The sequence below is a fragment of the Lycium barbarum genome, chromosome 5, assembly GCF_019175385.1.
Source record: "Lycium barbarum isolate Lr01 chromosome 5, ASM1917538v2, whole genome shotgun sequence".
NCBI lineage: Eukaryota > Viridiplantae > Streptophyta > Magnoliopsida > Solanales > Solanaceae > Lycium > Lycium barbarum.
Window position 1 is genome coordinate 23924253 of NC_083341.1, and position 21767 is coordinate 23946019.

General features: G+C 35.2%; 1 protein-coding gene across 2 annotated transcripts; it reads right to left on the bottom strand.

Moving 5' to 3' along the window:
* Positions 1-3065: 3065 nt before the first annotated feature.
* On the bottom strand, positions 3066-4694 carry LOC132640736 (protein transport protein Sec61 subunit beta-like). Of its 2 annotated transcripts, none has more exons than XM_060357481.1 (2): positions 4541-4694; positions 3066-3586 (listed from the first exon to the last, which is right to left on the bottom strand). In XM_060357481.1, exon 2 carries the CDS (start codon positions 3575-3577, stop codon positions 3323-3325), a length of 255 nt encoding a protein of 84 aa, XP_060213464.1. In that variant the 5' UTR covers positions 3578-3586; positions 4541-4694; the 3' UTR covers positions 3066-3322. The 2 variants fall into 2 exon arrangements, with proteins under 2 accessions (XP_060213464.1, XP_060213463.1); XM_060357480.1 differs by having other exon boundaries at positions 4498-4655.
* Positions 4695-21767: the final 17073 nt, after the last annotated feature.

Below are 21767 nucleotides of genomic sequence, written 5' to 3' on the forward strand. Positions count from 1 at the left end.
TATCTTTTGAGTGACCTGAAGTGTAAGATATTTCCTACACGATATATATTCAGTGTAAATTTTTTACTAGTAAAAAATGGTTATTAAGTTGGAGCTTTCAATATAAGGAAGTTCATATCAAGTACCTAAAGCAAAGTTGAAGATCAAGGTTATTTACAAAACCACAGTGAAGTGTAAAACTAGGTGCTTCTAGCCTTTTGGTCATATGAAGTGCGTACCATTTTGTTCTGGTTTCAGAATTTGCAGTTTTATGGGTTTTTATAATAATAACATACCCAATGAAATCCACAATGTGGGGTCTGGGGAGGGTAAAGTATATGGATAATTTTTAGTGTAAATAAATTTGTACATAGCAGTAATTCTTCATATAGTTTCAATTTTCAAAAAACAAGCTATTTTATGGCCGACAGTAAACCACATTTTGATCAAGGTAGCCGTCAGGGGCGAATTTAGGTAGAAAATTTGGGGCAGGTGAACCAATGATCTCTACGTAAAACTAGGTATTTTACGTGTATATGTTCTAAAATTGATATAATATTACCTGTTGGAATGCATGCTACAACAAGGCAATATGGTGCTCTTGGTTGAAGGTCGAGATATTTCCCTAGAAGACTTAGGATCAATTTCCACTTAACACGTTTTTTTTCTTCTTTTTTTTTTTAGCGGTGAACCCATATTTTTAAAATCCTAGATTCGCCTCTGGCAGCTGTTAATTGGGAAAAGTCAATTTAGGATAGCTGGAGTGGTTAGATGACTCATTTTAGTAAAGTGGTGAGTCGTTTTTTAGCCCAGCCTTGGAAGTGCGAATTCAAGTTATCATTTTTTTTTATTTTTTTTTGCCAACTCCTTAATGACACCTCTATTGTTTTGTAATATAACCTGTTTTAAACTAATTATAACATATTAATCCTTTATTGCCATAAGAGAAAAAGAAAGAGAATTCAAAGGTGGGTAAGGTATGCGTACATCCTACCCTCCTCAGACCCACTTGTGGAATTACACTGGGTTTTTTGTTGTTGTTGTTGTAGTAGTAAAAGAAAGACAATTCAAAGACATGATGTAAGTAATATTTTGCATTATCAAACCTTAACTGTTTTGTCATGCCTGTTTTAAGCTTTGTAACCTGTATCACATCCTTCAACAAAGTCTATGCAACTAGAAATCGCGAAATATTTTTTTGTTTCTTCTAAGATTTGAACCCCGATCTCTAAGAATTACACTCATTTCTTGTCCACGACGCCACAGCCTTGGTAACTGGTACGTCTTATTATAACTTCGTGTTAACTGAGATTTTTAATTAGTTATGCAAGGGGTAAGCCAGTTATGCGTGTATTAGTCTGCTTCTCATTCTCCTGATACAAGTAATTAAGTTAGAGAAGTTAGCAAATGAAAAGTTCTGTTTCTTCGAGTGGAGTTAGATTGAATTTGAAAAACTCGTACATTTGAGATCATTTAACATAATTGTCTTTCAACTTTACCCCTTGATAATAGATTATCTTTACCAAAAGATGCAACTCTATCTATCTGTACTGTTTGCCAGAATTTTAGAGGAAGACATCTTGATGAATGGAACTCACCAATCTAAACACTTCATTCGTTTTTATTTTCCTTTGGTATTCATTTACAGCATGGGGTAGAGTAAAACGGTTCATTAAACACATCCTGCGATCTATATAATTCTGTATATAGTCCTAATTTTGTATTTCATTTCACGAGGAATAGTGCGCATATTTTCTTCTTTATGACTCATTGGAAATTTAGAATGGACTGCCTAGTGAGCAGTGCAAATTCTGAAATTAAAAGAATCATAGAAGTTGGGAATATTTCATAATTTAAGTTAGGATTTTGCTAACAAATGTACCCATCTTTTATTTTCCTAAATTGCCCTTACTTTTTATTTCAGCACACTCAAATTAGAGACATTTTGGTCATTTCATCAAAAAGCCCCAACTTCCTTGGCTGCTTCTCTCGATCCCGATCCCGAGCCCGTTTGGATTGGCTTATAATTTGCTTATAAGCTGTTTTTAGTTTTTTTGAGTGTTTGACTGACCAACTTAAAGTCATTTTGTGCTTAAAATAAGCTCAAAAAAATAATTGGGCACATTTGATTTAGCTTATCTAAAGCAGCTTATAAGCTTAAACAGCTTATAAGCCAAAAAAAAAAAGTTAGACTACCCCAACTTATTTTTTTTAGCTTATAAGGCATAAGCCCATCCAAACAGGTTTGCATCTCCCAGTCCAAATAAGTTCTCCAATCTTTCCTTCCAAGATCTTTTTTCTCTTCATTTTGCCAATTTCCATGTACTTATTTCTTTCTCTTCTTCATCATTTGATTAGCAAGGTTTCCTGAGCAATAAATGATCTAAGAAATTCCTTCTCTTTTTGTTCTATGCTACTTTTTCTTCTTTATTCAAAGACATTAACACCATGCTCTAAAAATGGCGTGAAAAGAATGAAGCTTCAGATAAGCACTGCGATTACAGAGATTAGGATGACGACACTGGTTTATTATGACAGCTTTTTAGAATATGTTTGCACTCTATTGAAGAGAGGAATGAAAACCCAGCTATTTAATTTAACCTAATGAACCCAACTGTTTAATTAATATTATCACAAATAAATGATAGTTCGCTTAGGTTCTTGATTCTTCCATTGTTGACACTTTCGACAGGAATTTTGCCCTGTTTTTGAGGTGGGTTATGTGGAGGGGGCGAAGTTAGGTGGAGAAAGCTGAAAGGTAACTACCATACTATCTCTCCTCGCTGGAAGTCTTAACTGCATATTGATAACTTAAAGGGTTTTGCTAACATACTACATGAAAGAGGAGAGATATGCCTGATATCAGCAATGAAAGAATAGGATTAGCAACTCCAGTTCAAACAATGACATCAAAATAACCACCACATTGGATTGCTGATGAGGATACAAGAATAACTCAGTTCAATTCTGAACCCATAACAGCTGTGGACAGTCATATGTCATAAGATATTGATTTACCCTCATTGGTACACAAAGAGGAAACATTTGCTGCTTAGAAGCATCATGCAGCGAGCAAAACAAAATCATTTTCGCTAAAGCTACAATTGCAACATGCTTCCATTCATGATTTAAGAAACTAGAATTTGGCATGGTCCTATTCATTACACGTTGGAACAAAGATAGCACAAGAAACAGTCAACTCATAACTAGAAAACTTTTCTATAAACTTCATTGCATAGACAAACAAAAAGAAAATAAAGCTACAATTTCAGTCTTCCTTCAACGAAGAAAGCTGTTGCCCAACAAAAATTTCCCAAGTCAGCAATGAGATATCCGAATTTCTCTAGGCCTCTCTGCGGACAAAGTAAAGCTTACCCATGACATGAAGGATCGCGACAAAGGCTATGAAGCCAATACTCATCACAAGCACAACATTGGGGGATATCTTGAGTCCGGGGGAATCGTCAGTGTAAAATTGAAGCATGGTACCACCTGCTGCTCCTGCACTTCCGCCACCAGCAGTGGTCTTCCTTCGACGTAGGTTAGCAGCATTTGCTGCAGCAGTCCCCCTTTGCGGTCCGCCTCCACCCAAAGCCATTTCCAATCACTGTTTCAAAGTATTGAACAAAAGTTTAGTACGAAGTTCACATAAATCTTTCAACATACTAATATATTGCACGTCCTCAAACACAGTGAACGTATGAAAGACAGTAAACAGCTAATAATCAAATAATTGCAGGATTGATCGACTAATGGGAACATGGTAACTATTGCATCCAGGCATTGCAACAATACATTACGAGTATGGAGTTAATATATCCCTTCTGATATTTATCCATCACAACCTCTAAAGGAATTAAAAATACATCCAATATCAGTCAAAAGTTTAATCAACTCAACCATCAAAGTCAAATTAGGCCACACAGATGGGTATTAGTTAAGACATTAGTACAATTTTTGAATTATTCACTTGCTACTCGTGTCAGCAATTTCTTGTATATTTGGCCCTCCTACCGTCTAGATTATATACAAATGCTTTTAGGGTAATAATTTCTGTTTACGTACCAAACACAAGAAAATAATTAAGGAACCCACTCATTTTCCTTCATATCAAACACACCCTAACCCTAAGTTAAACTTACATGTACTCAATTTAGGTAAGGAACAGACTAATCTAATCACTCATTACCACCACAAATTTCAGATTTCACAGAATCAGTCACCAATTTCTAAATCATCAGCATAAATTCACATCGCCGTTTCGAAAAAATCAAAAAAACATTTTTTTTCTAATAACATGCTATCATCTAGACAAAACCCTACCCGAAAGATCAAATGTCAAAACCATCAGATCATAAAAATATCAACACAATTTCAAATTCTTAGATCCGATTTCAGATCTAAATTAACCATCAGCAATAATTAACAAATGCATGTATAAATCCTAATACATCTGCAGGTAACAACGCAAATTCATACAAAAAAAAGAAAAATAAAATTTAGAGAGGAGAAAAATACCTTAGAATGCTGAAAACTAAGGAAAAATTGAAAATTAAAATACCTTAGAATGCTAAGAATTAGAGGGGGGGGAATGGGTCTTTTCGATCTGGAAGAAAATAGGAAAATGGATGACAAATGTTTTTTAATTGGGTTTGTACGTTTTGGACTTTAAAGCTTTGATTTATTATACGTGGAGGAGGCCACATAGTTGTAGCGAATCAATTTATGACACGTAATCTAGCACACCGTTGGCAAAACGAGTATAAGCGAAATAATTCTTGTTGAGAAAATGGTATTATTGGAAAACCATTAAAATACTTTTCAATCAAGTTTTTAAATTCTCCTTTTGCAAAATGAATTTGAAATGGTAAAGCGTTTGCAAATAACATTTGGATATTTGCATAATAACTGTCCTATTGAAAAAAGAAATGAGAAATAATATTATTATCTCCTTCCCAATTTATGTGTCTTACTTTCATTTTTTGTTTGTTTTAAAAGAAGTGTCTCTTTCTATATTTAGTAAGTTTTTCAATTATGTCATTATATATGGCAAGTTTAAGATCACGAGATATAAAGAACTACACACATCTTTAATTTAACATCACGAGATTCAAAAATCTTTCTTTATTTCTTGAACTCCGTCCCGATCAAACTAAGACACTTAAATTGAGATGGAGAAAGTATTTCATTAGGTATTTTTTTGTTTTACATAAATTAAAATATGATATTTAGATAATGTTTTTAGCTAAGTTTTTGGTAAAAGATAATGTTTCTAGCTAGTGCATTTACTTTTAGGTAAAAGAAATAGGCAGAACGGCTTGGGGGGCCCTTTTCTTTGTCCCAATTTGTCATCTCGGTGTTTCTACTTCACGACATTTCACTCAGACCCCTGAACACGTTCAAAACATGTATTTTAAATCCTTTCACCGTGTGTGTCCCTCACTTGCTTTGACGTGGAGGACACACGTTCTCGCAACTGCAAATACATCAAGCAATTGATGGAAGGTCGAGTCCCATTTGATGTATTCTTGTGCTTTGTTAGGGTTTGCCATTAGAGAATGAAGAAAAGAGGGAAGAGAATGAAGGGATTACGCTGCCATATTGATGGTATTTTGCGTAAGATTCTTTCTTGTGATTATCTAAATCGTGTATGTGATCATCATCAATTAAATCCTCACATTCTACTGCCAGGTAATCAAAATAACAAAGAAATCATGGCACTGTTGCTTTTAAGATATATCTTTTGAAAATGACAATATATCTTTTGAAAAAAAAACGTGGATCCCATATTTTAAAAAATCAAGCAATATATTAAAAAAAAAAAACGTTGATCTCATATTAAAAAATCAAGCAATATCCATGTAATTCTCAAAGTATCCCCCATTAAGTCAATAATGGTGATTAATTTTTCAAAAGTAGTTCTGAATATATTATTATCAAGCTTTATTTTTTAAAAGTTACTATTACAACTGATTACGTTTTGTAGTTCCATGGGTGATATCTTACCTCACCAACTGTAATTCTATAATCAAATTAATTGAATATTGTTACAACTGATAAAATAAATTACTCGGATGTTTATTGCAGTACTGTTTAATATCTTAAAAAGAAACTAAGATGGGTATTACATTCTCAAAAGACATTTTCCAATGCCTTAAGTTTCTAATTATATACGGAGCATCATAATAGCCAATATAATTTATTAGTACATACTTATGATAGGTTAAGTAAAAAAAAAGGATAGAAATCTTATACCGCATCTATGCCCATGTTATATGACACAATCTACATAATCACCATATGTATAAAAAGTTTCACGTTTTAGCCTAGGGGAATGGTAGTTCAAATAACGTTTCCGTATTTAGAAGTAATTAAAAATTCAATAAGTTTTGAAATTCTGGTTCAAATTTGATTAACGTGTAGTTTGAAAAGTGTCTATTAGCATTTTTCTTAAATAAAGTCATATAAACTGAAACAAAGAAATAACATCATGGCACAGATTATTAAACCCGCACTCCCAAAATTTCTATCTTTACATACGTGACTTTCAAGAAATATTGTAGAATATATCAATTCTTTTTATAATTGCATAAAAATAAAATTATAAATATATTTTGAATAAAATTATAAATATATGTTGGGCCCGTGCTGGCACAGGTTCTGGTATCTAGTCTTTTGAAAAAGACTAAGCCTATGTTGTTTGAATTTGTACCAAATGGGCTAGAATGTTAGAATTTCATAATGGGTCCTTTTTTTTTTTTTTTAATTGTTGGAATTGGAGATTTCTCTGACTAAATTCAAGAAGAATAGAAGGGGCTTGGAAACTAAGAGACGAAGTGCAGGAAAACTGGGCAAGGATGAAGGCTTAGGAAATTGATGGAGACGACGAGGGTCATTTCGCCGAAAATTCTGAATGCAGCGGCACAGCGGCGGCTGGTTGAAGATGGAGAGGGAATACGACGAGGGTCCTTCTTTTATTTTTTATTTTTTATTTAGCTTTCTACTTTTAGTTCCTTTTTTTTTTTAAAAAAAACAAATTGTTATCTACGCTCTTATATGTGTATAGATGAAAATGCCCCAGTGCGGAGGTGCGAGAGGTTGACCAGTGACGGCTTCAGAAGAGGTAGAGGTAGGCCGAAGAAGTATTGGGGGGAAGTGATTAGACAGGACATGGCGCATTTCCTGCTTACGGAGGACATGACCTTAGATAGGAGGGTATGAAGGACTCATATTAGGGTAGAAGGATAGTAGGTAGTCGCGTTTATCCTCCCTTGAGAGTAGTTATATTGTTGTATAGTTTCTTGTCTCTTCATTTCTGCGAGTTTCTGCGAGTATCTGTTGGTTTATAATAGCTTATTTACCTTCATTGTTTTCATTTTCATAGTTATTTATAGCAGTTAATTCTCCTTTTACCATGACTTTCTTGCTTTGTTATTCCTTGCTTTCATATTGTTTTCGATACGCTTGATCATATCTAACATTTTGTCTTGTCTTGTCTTTCTTTCTCTCCTCTCTTGAGCCGAGGGTCTTTCGGAAACAGCCGCCCTACCTTTCAAGGTGGGGGTTAGGTCTGCGTACACTCTACCCTCCCCAGACCCCACATAGTGGGATTATACTGGGCTTGTTGTTGTTGTTGCTCTTATATGTGTATATCCCACGCGTTTTGTACATCTAACTCTTGTAAATGTCACATAAGCTTGGCCAACAGTTAGAGGGGTTTAAAATACATGTCTTGAACATGTTCAGGGATCTGGATGAAACTTTGTAAAGTATAAACATCAGGATGACAAATCGGGACAAGTAAAAGGGCCCCCAAGCCATTCCCAAAGAAAAATCGAAAGTAAAATTACTTTTGTATAGACACTTTACCTTTTGTATAGAAAAGTGAATAAAAAGAAGTAACGAACACTAACTTTAAAATTCGATTGTGTCTTTCTTATTGATCAATCCATTTACATATATACAAGTATATGAGCTATAACAAACAAAACAATATTCCTATACAGTTGTCATTATTAGGTAAAGAGTAACAAACATAACTTTACAAAATCTAAGAATGTATAGTGTAAATCCTTTGAAACAACTAACAAGTCTAATTCAATGTCAACTTGGTCTTAATAGTAAAAGAGTTATTGTGAATTAATTATTCTGAATGAGGAAAAATCTACTTAGTGTCTGAGTCCCAAAAGTTGTATTGCACAGCTTAGAATAAACCCGTCAACCGGTTCGGTTTTACCGGTTCAAACCGGTAACCGGACTGGTAAAACCGGAACCCGAACCAGTTGAACCGGTTAACCGTATATTTTGTACAGGTTCGGTTCCAATTTTTTTGAAATCGGAACCGGTTAAACCGGAACCTGTAAATCGGTGGAATTTAAAAAAAAAAATTAGTTTGTAGCCGTTGCGGATTGGGCCCAAATTGGACCGTTGGGCAACGGTCCATTTGCAAAAATGGCCATTGCCAAACGGTCCCCAACTCTTTCCTCCCCCCCCCCCCCCCCCCCCCCCCCAAACCCCCCAAACTTTTTTTTAACACTTTAACCCATCCCCCACACCTATATAAACCCCTCTCCATTTCCATTTTAATCCACACCAATTCACTTTTCTCTTTCTCTCAAATCTCAATCTCTCAATTATAGTTACTTTACAACAATTAGCCACTTTAAATTTCTCTCAAATAAATATTATAAAGTCTTATTATAGTTTCAATTATTAATTTTGCAATTATAATATTGTTGGTGGAGTTGGTAATTTCGCAACAATCCGAAGTAGCTTTGGTGGATTTGCAATTATAGCCGTCTTCACTTTGTTGGAAATTAGTCCGACAATTTGGTACCTTCGTTCCAACTCTATCTTTATTTTTCGCAATTTAATTTGTTGCAATTCATTTTCTTGTGATTTATTTGAGTGTGATTTAAATTAATTCTATTTAATAATGGCGAAGAGATTTAGACGTGATGCCGGTAGTAGTGGTATTGTTAGGCGTGGGCTTAATGAGGAAACATTTGTGGAAGAAACAACTAATTTAGGTATTGATATTGGTGGAAATAATTCACTTTTAGGTCATGAGGCAATGCAACAACATTATACTAATACTTTTCATGAAATTGATGATGATGATGATGATGAAACACAACCCTCCGAAAATCCCATAGGAGATACATGTCCTGCACAATCACATACACAAGACAAACCGCCTAGAACTCGTAAGTCAACCGCTAAAATTTGGAAATTTATGACTAAGGATAGAGAAAGCCAAACAGCTAAATGTACCTTATGTGGGCAAATATTTACTTTTAAGCAAGAAACTAGTAAGGATGGTGAAACGGGTACACTAAATGGTCATATGAGAAAGAAACATATGGATGATTGGGGAGAGCAAACGGGTTCAAATGTGGGGGGTATTCAAATGACGATAGACCCACGAACCGGTAAAATTTTTAAGTATGACAAGAAAAAAGAGCGTGTAGAAATAGCTAAAATGGTAGCTTATGATTGTTTACCATTTTCCTTTCCTTCGGATTTGGCGTTTGTTACTTACATTCAACGTTGTTATAATCCGTTATTTGAGGGTATTCCTAGAAGTACTTGTAGAGCGGATGTTATAGATTTGTATAAAAAAATATAGATTTTATTTGTGCCATGTATTTAATTCTTTAAATTGTAATGTTTCTCTTACCGCTGATTTGGGTCTTAGTCTTAACAAGTTAGATTTTTTTGCTATTACATGTCATTGGGTTGATGACAACTGGGTTATGTAAAAAAGAATTATAGCTTTTTTATATGATGAAGGAAAAGGTCGTCACGATGGAAATTTTTTAGCGGACTCAATGTCTACTATTATGAGATTTTTTAACATTTATAGAAAAACACTTTGTATTGCTTTAGATAATGCTTCTAATAATACAAAGGCGATTGGTCTTTTAAAAAGAGAACTAAACCCTCCGCTAAGAAATATTTTTCATGTAAGATGTAGTTGTCACATTTTAAACTTAATTGTTAAAGATGGTCTTATGCGTTTTGACGATTCTATTCAAAAAGTTAGAGACGCGGTTGCGTTTCTTTTTTGTAATGCTAATAGGGGAAGAATTAGAAATTTTAAGAATGCTTGTGTGGAAAATAACCTTAGACCTAGAAAAATTCAAGTAGAAATTGAGACTAGGTGGAACTACCACTTACATTATGCTACAACAAGCATATGAGTATAGGATTCGCATACAACAAGTTCACAACAAATATAATATTAATAGTGATGATTGGTTAAATTTTACGGATTGGGAAGATGTTAAGGAATGTGTTGAACTCTTAGAAAATTTTTATAATGAAACTTTTGCTTTTTCTAGACAATTCTATCCCACGGTAACCGGAATTTTAGCCTACTTAGCAGTAATAGCTAGAGTTTTACAAGAATATAAATATAAACCCGGTTATCAAGCGACTATTTTTGATATGACAACAAAATTTAAGAAGTATTTTTTCCCATCCCAACTTTATTTATATTGGGTTCTCTTTTAAATCCTTGTTGAAAAGTGTCTTATACTAAAGCATTGGTTGGTCAAATTTATACACTTTTAGAAATTGAAGAGGGAGTTCAACCATCTTTAGCTGAAGCCGAAACCGCTATTGATGATGAGTTTAGAAAATTTTTTACTCATTATTCTAGTTTGGAAGAACATGCTACACCCGTTGCTCCACGTCCTACTACTTCTCAAAGTAGTAAAAAAGGGCTTGTCGGGTTTAAAAATTTTACATTCACATCCAACTCCTTCTTGTAATGCAAACTTTGATGAATATCACTTTTATTTGATGCAGCCAAATGTGGATATCAAGGAACTAGATGAGCTGGACGTCTTAGCATGGTGGAAAAAATACAAGGCAAGTCATCCGATACTCTCAAGAATGACTCGAGATATCCTTACGGTTTAAGTATCAACCGTGGCTTCGGAGAGTGCATTTAGCCAGGGAAGACAACAAATTGGAGACCATAGACACTCATTATCCGGCTTTAGCTTGCAAGTACTAGTTTGCATTCGCGATTGGATTAGATCGGAGCGACACAACCAAAACTTAGGAGCGGAGGAAGGCGAAGAGGAAGAGATTGAAGATTTGATAGCAAGTGGACCGGACCAAATGGAAGACTTTGAAGATATCTCCATGGCTTAATATGATATGGGGGAAATTAACCAAATGATTGAGAATTGGTGATTTTATTATTCTACTATTTCTTTGCAACTCATGTATTATTTGCAAGTTAAATAAAACTACAACTTGCAAATAAATGTTATCCAAGAATGAATAAAATATATGGCTCATTGAGCTTTCTTCTATTTACTTGTGTTCATATTTTTACTTATATTAAGTTAGGAATATACCTAAAATATACTAAGAATATACTTATAATATACATGATACATCTACTTAAATTAAAAACTAGAAAGTTATATACTTGAAAAATAACTAAAATATACTTATAATATATATTATACATATAACTTAAACACACACACACACACACACACACACACATATATATATATATATATATATATATATATATATATATATATATATATACACACACGTATATGCTGTATTGCTGACTTGCTGTTAGCCTGTTAGTCAGTAAATATATAAACTTTACTTATAAACTTATATAACATATGTAAATATACCTACAAATACTAATATATATATATATATATACTATACAAAAAAAAAAAAAAAAAAGAGGTTTTGGACGTTTTGAACCGGACCTGTTCCGGTTTGGGGTTTCAAACCGGTAAACCGGAACCGGTGTCAGGTTTCGGTTTTTAGACCGGAAATCGGCCGGTTTTATAACCGGTTGCCGGTACGGTTCCGGTTCAAACCGGTTGACACCCTTAGCTTAGAATATATCGCTTTTATGCCTTGTGCTCCATTTCAAATGTTGGAGGGGAGATGTCTTCACCACTATCGATGTTGAAGCTGCAATATTGCCAACACCCCCTCAAGTTAGAGGGGAAAGAAGAAACCACCAACTTATAGAGAATAAAAAAGTAAGAAGGTCCCGATTCAAATTTGTTGAAAATGTCTGCTACCTGGGAAGAAGAAGAAGAAGAAGAAGAAGAAGAAACAAAGGTCAAGAAATCAAACCATTGTTGGCACATAAAGTGGCAAGCTCAACGTGATTTGTATGATCATGAAGACAGAATTACGAGCAATGTACAAAGTTGCATGGCTATTTGAATTAACGGAATTGTCAATGTCATGACCCCAATTCACGGGTTATGCGGGCACCTACCTTATCCCACCTGGCAGGTGAACCCTTACCCAACACTTCCTTCATAAAATCGTTTTACCAATTCATGCCAACAATATTGAAATATATAAGTAGATAAAATGCCTTCCTAGTAAAATTCACACCATACAATTTTAACAATACTATCTGGAAGGAGATACACAAAAGTTGTCGAAGGATATCTACCGCTACAACATAATGAAACATCCAAGCAATTACCTGAAAACACATCTACACCCCGAAAGGCATGTAGAAAGAGTAGTATCAGTACACCACACGTACTGGTAAGCATTATAGGACGGCTAAGATTAGTTCACTCAATATAATATAAAATTAAACAGCATAAACATATATGTTAATTAACGATTACACTTATTAATCATTCCCACTAAGTAATAATGTATCATGAAATTACTCGGAACCTCTCTATTACTATCACTTACATAATCACGTATAAAGGACTAACATAACCCAACAGCCTCGTCTACTTCGCAGACTCTTAGACATTCATAACTCGAAAATACGAAATCGAGACAGCTCTTCATACCGCTTCGTCCTATTGGAACTGACTAACATTCCCCGCTATTCCCCACAATATAGCGAACTTACTAATTAACGGGCAGACAAATGGTGTATCAACTCTAGACAATCCTCAACTGCTATCTACTTATTACTTATTCCTTACTACAAATATCAACAACCCATGAACAATAGAACGTCCAGTTTATGCATTCCATTCTTAGCCTTTCCTTACGTAAACATTAGATACATGTAAATCACACTACCTTACCACGAAAGGGTTCACTCTTGAAATATCGAAGAGAGAGAGGGTCATACCTTAATATAATGCCATAAGACTCGCGAACACCTCAACTAGAGTATATATCAACAAAGGAAATAATTACAGGAGTACAATAAAATAAATGTAATCTCGCACCAACCGTGTACATACATGCTAAATGGTAATGTTTTCCCCAAATATCCATGACCTGCAGGGGACCCATGGTGTCCATGTACCACCTGTTCCGGAACGAACCTCAGATCACGAGTTCACAACAAGGCCATATCGTCACTCCCTGTCAAATGTGCCTTACGTAGATGTATATGTTCCATCTTAAATTATTATCGCAATATCTATCACAATGTATTATCAGCAATTTCTATCACAAGATATTATCCATAATGTCTTAGTCGAGCATAATCAAATCATGAACACGAAGTGATGCTAGAATCAGTGATATACCAATCGAATTACCACATGTCATATTAGAACTCGATATTAATCATGCATACCCCCAATGGAATTTTACTATATTAAAGTATGTGCCACCAAACCCCTCATAATCCAACCTATATAAAGACCACTCTACAACCGCATCAAGCCCAACCCTTCTAGACCTTCCATGATTACACATGCAACACTAATATCCCTCTATTAACAATTAGCTAAGTTTCTCACGACTACAAGCCCTTTTTAATACTAACAATGTCAACCTATCGTATATCTGATCGAACTTCTTGTCCGAAGGCCTAATCATGCTTTCTCCCGTCAATTCTACGTCATATATACATTTCACTAATCAAAGTCTAACTCAAGTAAAAAATAACCTACCTCGATGACAAGAAGCTATCGCGAGCGTCGTGGAGTCTCCTCCTATCACAATTCATAATCAAAGCCTTGTTAGCGAATTCTAAGAATTTCACGAACCCGAGAACAAGAGTCAAAATCAAGCATGCATATTTAATCTAGACTCCATGGTGATTAATGTTTCTCCGTTTATGGACAATTCTTCTTTTATTACTCATAAGGGGAAAACTCGCTACAGGAGGGATAATCTTTATGAATTCTTAGTAATAAAGATGGTTTAGGGCTTATATTGATGAAGCCTCCGAATGTTCGATCAAATATCTCCAGGAGGCAGTCTAGAATAAGGTTTTGAGGAAAAGTGGGACAAACCCCCGAAATAGGGCTAAATATTTTTTTTCCTGATTTGGTTCTCTTCGTTGCAGCAAAGGTTTTCTCGCTGCAACGAGCCCGCTACAGCGGTCACGGGTTCGTTGTAGCGAACCTTTATAAACCTAGACCCGCAGAATTTTTAATCTACCTAGTTTTGATCACGATTCTGATTTCATGCAATAATTCTAAGCATTCCTAGGCTTTTAACATCCTAGGACTTGGTTTTAAACGTGACTAGCAGAAAGTTTTCATAACGACCAAGCGGGTCGTTATAGATAAAGTGAGAGGGGCAGATAAATCGTGAAAAAGACGATTCAACCAAGTTAATCTGTAACAAGTCTCAACATTGAACAATATTCACCCTCAGCAGAGAAAATGAACAATGGATCTTGTTCTTTAGATTTCCAGGAGATTGGGGATCCTCCTAAATTGATGAATTAGCCACTCAAAAATCTTTTGGAATCAACATATGAGGACCACTCAACATCACTAAAGGCAAGAATAGAGAAAGGGGGATCACTTTGCATTAACAAACTCTGTTCCGAAGCTTTGCAATGGTATCGAAGAACTCGAAGAACTGCTAATAATGAGGAACTCTGGACATTACATGAATTGAGAAAGGCGTCGTACTGCAAAAGAGAGGTCAAACCAAGTGTGTGTCAAATAATTGAGCTTCTCAACTAGTCGGCGATAGAAAAGGGTCAATGAAGCTTTGCAACAACAGCAGAAAGCTTATGAGCAGAGTCAAGGGGAGAGGAAACTTTCGAAAAATGCTCACAACTAAATTCATAGAGGATTGTTTCCAGTGAGAAGCATATCACTGTCACAGATAGTCACTATGAAAATAGATCTAGCTGAATTCTAAAATCATAATGAATAGTCATTTGGAGAAGAAGTATAGCCTTTAAAATTTAAAGTTGCTTGAAGCCCAACATACCACTATCTTGAGGCTTACCTCAAACCATAAAGTGACGTTTTAAGCTTGCAAACCAAATTAGACTAGAAAAGGCCATTCCAAGAAAAATTTCATATGGATTGCTTCTTATACACAAGGCATTGTTCACATTCAATTGAGAAATAGATCATCATTTCTTGACTATTACTAATAGTAGGCATCTGATGGTTGTCATCTTGACAACATGGGAGTAGGTTTAATTGAAATCTATTACGCCTCTTTGAATATCTCCTCTTACTACCTAGTTTTGTTTTTAGCCTTTTAATGATTACATCAGACTTGTGTTTGACTTTATAAACCAACATGTAAGGTAAGACCCTCTTACCAACTGGTAAATTAACTACCGATGTTGTTTGATTCAAACTCAAATTACATGACTTTCTACAATCTAGGGTACATAACAGCTTAAGAAAATATAAGTAGGTTCAGTTATAGTTAAGATAAGAGTTGAGAATTTGTTGATTAAAAATAAAGAGTGCAATTAAGTATAGGAAAACTGAGGGGGGGGGGGGGGGGGGGGGGAATGGTGAGCAAAAAATTCAATCAAAAATCCTACTATCAAAGCAGGAAAGAAACAGAAAAACAAAAAAGATCTTGACACTTAGATTGATTATCACTCTCTCAATGTTGAATCTACGCACAAAGTTGAGAGAAAATACAAAAGCAGAAAAGGAAGTGAAGTTCAGATTGAAGTAAACTCCCCTAATAGAATAACTGTACTCATCCCTGAAGATCAATTGCAGAAAGAACATCTAAACTTATGTGGAAATGATGGTTTCTCTCTAGTGATAAAAGGAAGAAAGGAACAAAAAGAATGCAAAGATGTAGAAAGAGAACAACAACCTTACTGATAAAGCAAGAGATATAAAGACGCCTTCCTTCTAGTTTCCATTTAGTGTTATCTGAATATTAGAGGAGTGAGATAAAAAAAAAGTCCTATCACATTTCTAAAGAAATTAATTAACATTTGTAAAGTGGAATTTGTTGTCATTTTTTAGCCTTTCATCATGTAAAAAATTAATAGTTATATGAGATATTTGGGATATCACCATAGTATGTCGAACTTTAATGAACAAATTTATCTTTGTTGGTCAGGGAAGCTGAATACTGCTGTGATCAACAACTCTGATCAGTAAGTTACCATTAAGATGCACCATGCTAGTATTACAAAAACAACAAATCCAGTGTAATTTCATAAGTGGAGTTTGAAGAGAGTAGAGCGTAAACAGGCCTTACTCCTACCTTGTGAAGGTAGAAGATTGTTTATGAAAGACACTCGGCTCTAGGGGTGAAGAAAAAGAAGCAGCAATTACAAACAGTAGTAGTAGCAATATAGTAAGATAAACGAAGTGAAAGAAAGAATCAGATAGTATAAAGATATAAGAATAGCATAAGCAACAAACAATCCAAAACTCTTGGTATGGAAAAGGAATACACCTGACAATCAACTAATTCTCTACCCTAATCTTCAACCTCCACACCCTTCTATCAAGGGTCATGTCCTCGATAAGCTGAAGTTGCGCCTGTCCTGCCTAATCACCTCGCCCTAATACTTCTTTGGCCTATCTCTCCCTCTCCTAGGCCCACTATGGTCAACCTCTCACACCTCCTCACCGGGACCAACACTCCGCTCCAAACAACATAGTCGATCTAATCACCACTCTATTGAATTTACCTTTAAGTCTTGATGGAATATTCTTAATACACAAAACACTGGATTTGAGCCTCCATTTCACCCCATCGTGCTAGTATTTGGAAAGATATTTACTTTACTATTGTCTATGCTAAATGTACCTCTTCTGAGAGGAAAGTCTTATGGAGGGATCAAGAATGATTTCACCAATTGATACAAGGCTCTTGGTTTATCGGTGGTGAAATTATTGTTATCCTAGATACTAATGAAAAGCTAGGAGGGAGACCCCATACAATGTCCAAAAGATTGATTTTGGTCAATGTATTAATGATTGTGAAGTATCTCACTTGGATTTTATGGGTCCTAAATATACTTGGTTCAATACTTTGACACCAAGGAAAATAATATGGAAAAGATTAGATACGATATTCATAGATGATGAGTGGGATCAATGCTATCAATCTAATGTTATCAAACACTTACCTAGATCATGTTCTAATCCCATGATCGTTTTTCTTAAATGTCATAAATATTCTCAAAAGGGAATCAAATACTTTAAATTTGTGGACTTCTGGGTTGATCAACCATCCTTCGGGCAAGTGGTCGAAGATATTTGGAATACTTACATCCTTGGTAATCCTATGTGGTGGTTGCAATAGAAACTCAAACTTCTTAGCAAGAAACTCAGTTAGTGGTCAAGAGAGGTGGTCGGCGATGTATTTCTCTTATAATGTCATTTTCAAGATCCTTTCCAAAAGGTTGAATCCTTCTTAGATAAATTGATTTTTCATAATCAAAGTGGTTTCCTGAATTTATTCTCCTTACTCAAGAAATTCCCAAGGCATTAAGCAATACAACAAAGGTGGTAACTTGATTATTAAGCTGGATATGGCTAAAGCTTAACACAGGACGTCTTGGGATTTTGTGATTGCCGTCATGAATTTTTTGGTATCTTTGAATAATGACTCAATATAATTATGAGGATTATTGCTAATGTGTGGTACTCTATTTTGATAAATGCCTAATGTGTGGTACTCTATTTTGATAAATGGAAACATAGTTGTTTTTTTCATATCTACTCAAGATCTTAAGCAAGGGGACTCTTTATTCCCATATTTGTTCATCATTGGCTATAAAATCCTGACCAAAATACTTAACAACCTTATCAAAGGGCAGCCCGGTGCATAAAGCATTCGTCGTTACACATCTTATCTGAATACAAGCATTAGTGGCTATTTACACGGCTCGAACTCGGGGCGTATAGATCAATAGAGACAATAATTTCTCTCATTTTAGCATGAACTCCAATGATCCTATCATTAATCATCTAGCTTATGTTCATGATGTAGTTATTTTCAGTAGAGGTAACAACAAATATACAAAGTTGATTTAGAAATAGATTAAAAGGTATAAGAAAGCTCCTGGACAAAAAGTCAACATGGATAAAAAAAAATTGTGAAAAAACATAATGACTGGCAAAGTAGAATGCTCTCGTATGGTGGCAGAATGGTTCTTAGTAAACATGTTTTTCAATCCATGCCCATTTCCATACATTCTACCATAAATCCTCTCAAAAGGACTTTAGAACTTATAGGAAAATATTTTGCAAACTTTCTTTAGGAATCCAGTGAAGGCAACATAAATATCACCAGATTGCTTGGGAAAAGCTTTGTTTTCCTAAAGATGAAAGGGGCAGAGGAGTCAGGAAAATGAAAGATATCTCAGACATCCTCACCCTAAAGAGATAGTGGAGATTCAGAACACATCATTCTCTTTGGGATTATTTCCTTCAAAATAAATATTGTAAAAGAGCTCACCCTGTTCGCAAAATTCCTACTCCTGTTGACTCTAATACTTGAAAAAGTTTGATGAAAATCAAGAAAAAGTTTGAATCTTACATACTTGGGAAGATTCAAGTAGACAACTCTAGTTTTTGGTGGGACAACTTGACATGTAAAGGGGGTCTTAGGTAATTTAGTTCAAGGCCCATGTAAGTCTATTAAAACTCTTGTTAGTCATTTCTCCTCTGATGATTCTTGAAATTTTAAAAACTTAGTAGTGTTGTTCCTAATAATATTATTCAAATGATCAGTACTATTTCTATAGGAAATCAGAATTTGTATGACTTCCCTATATGGAATCTATTTGAGAAGGGACATTTTTCTAATAGCCCCCCCCCCCCCCCCCCCCCCCCCCCCCCTCCCCCCTCATTTTTTTTAAGCAACAACAGTCCACCATGGTGGCTTATGGGGTTAAGGCATTGACCTCAACCTGTTTATTATATATATATATAAAAAAGTAAGTACATGGAAGAGGACATATACCATAGCCTCCAAAACAAGATGAAAGAAGTAGGATGCTATCCCAGTATACATTTTGAGCAAAAATATCCGCCCAGCTTTGGAAGGCATCTCCTTCTCAGTTGAAGTTTGAAAGAAAGACCAAAAGGATGCTATACACTTAGCATAATTAGCAAGTATTTACTAAGCATCATTAATAACAAAATGATTTTTCTTTGGCTTGAACTTAAAATTTGGTATGACTGACTTCTCCAGATTCTGCAAGGCTTTAGCAGAATCCAGGAGAAGGTTGACATTATCCATGATGGTATTGTGAAGGATAGATTCCCTATAGTTAGCCAGGAGATCGGCAATTTTATTACCTCTCTGTAACTATGATTACAAACAAAATTGGCTATGTTTGAGAATTGGATAATGTGATCAATAGTGTGATGAATCTTCCAAGGTGGCTTCATTTTGTTGTTAATCATGTCGATAATGACTTGGGAGTCAGTCTCAATCACTACATTAGGTAGTTTCATGTTGATGCAGATCTTGATGCCCTAAAGAATGGCTAGCCTCTGCTACATTGTTACTACAAGTCCTATAGTTTTCAGCAAAGGCCACAACAAAAGATCCCTCACTGTTTCTGATGATTCCTCCACCTCCTGCTCTGCCTGGATTGACTTTACTACTTCCATTTGTATTGAGTTTGAACCATCCATTGTCTGGTTTCTGCCACCTGATTAACTTACTGATAACAATTTGTTTGGCCATCTCAATATATTTACACAACTCAAACCAGGTAGTAGGAATATTAAAACCAGGAAAAAGAGAGTTAAGAAGCATTACCATTGTATTGCAAACCTGTCTAGTGATAGATCTGGGAGACATTTGAATATTCTCAAAAGTTGCTTTACATCTACTCTTCCATATTTCCCAGCAGATAATGGAAGGTAGACATTGAATAAATGAGGCATGAATTCTGTTCTCAGAATGAGATAGCCACCAGGACATGAAGAGTTTCCTAATGTCCCCAAGTCTGATGGTAATGCCACAACTTTGACTGTAGAAGGACCATATTTGTTTGGCAATATCACTTTGGGAAAAGAGATGAAAAGTGTTTTCTACCTTGTGGATAGAACTACAACAACATATAGAAGGATTGTTAACATTAAATCTTCTAACTGCAACATCAGTAAGGATTTTGTTCTCAATCAATCTAAGGGTAAAAACAAAAATCTTGAAAGAAAGCTTCTTATTCCAGATCATAGAGGCACTACATGAGTGAGCTCTTTAAATTCTTAGCTTATGCCAAGCAGTCTTACAAGAGAAAACACCCTTGGTATCACTTTGGTATCAATAGTCCAAATAGGCCAGTCATCATAATTATAATGGATCTCTACCTGTTTGACCTGATTAACAATATAGAAAGGAAGTTCCTCATTGAGAAGAGGGATGTTCCAACCCCTCTCATGAAAGAATTGCTTATCCATAATATTTCTTAGGGCATTGTGATAGCTAATGAGTTTAGCCAAGACACCTTTTCCAGATCAGTTATCCCACCAGAATGACATATTACCTTTGCTAATCTTTCATAGGATGATGTTTTCAACAACTTTTTCGATATCCATGAGCCTTTTCCAATAATGATGACCATAGGACCAATCTCTGAGGACTGAGTGTTTCCTTTTACAATAATTAGCTTGGAAGAATTCCCTCAACAAACTATGATTAGTCCTAAAATTCCACTAAGCCTTGGAGAGAAAGTGATACAAAAGTCTTTTAAAGATCTAAATCCAATACCACCCTCTAGGATGGGGAAACAAAGATTTTCCCAAGCTTTCCAGTGCTGCTTGTTTTTACTGTCTTCTTGACCCTAGAAGAAATTAGCAATAATGGATTCAATTTGAGAAAACACCTTCATAGGGGGATAGGAGACAGATAACAAGTGTAGAGGGAGAGAGTAAAGAATATATTTGATAAGGTTAGCTTTACCTCCAAAGGCTAGTAACTTACCTTGCCACCCTTGCAATCTGTTGGAGACCTTAGCAACCATGTTGTTGTAGTATACAATCTTGTTTGTGCCTCTGTAAATAGGACAACCAAGGTATTGCATGGGGAATTGTAGTTGAGAGAATCCAGTAATGTTCTCAACATCATTTATGCATTCAGCTGGAAAGTTTGCTAACATTAAGAATCCAGATTTCCTTCTATTGATTATTTGGCCAGAGATCTTTTCATAAGCATCCAGTTTTGACATCATTGTATTAAGGGAAGGAAGATCACCTGAGGAAAACAAGATAGTGTCATCAGCATAACATAAATGATTAATTATTGGCCCCTTCTTATCACAAGAGTAGGGTATGAATCCTTCATTAGGAAGGTTAGTTAAAATTCTAGATAAAATTTCAACACTAATAACAAAAGAGAGGGGGATAAGGGGTCTCCCTATTTTAGTCCTCTGCTGGAGTTGAAGAAGCCATGCCTAGTACCATTCAAGTCGATGGAGTACCAGACATTAGAAATGAGTCGCCAGATTCTGTCAATCCAGAGATTAGAAAATCCCATTCTTTTCATGATCAAACACAGAAAATCCCAATCCACTCTGTCATAGGCTTTTGCCATAGCTAATTTTAGAATAACATTTCCATGCTAAGGAGACTGATTAATGTCATGTACCATTT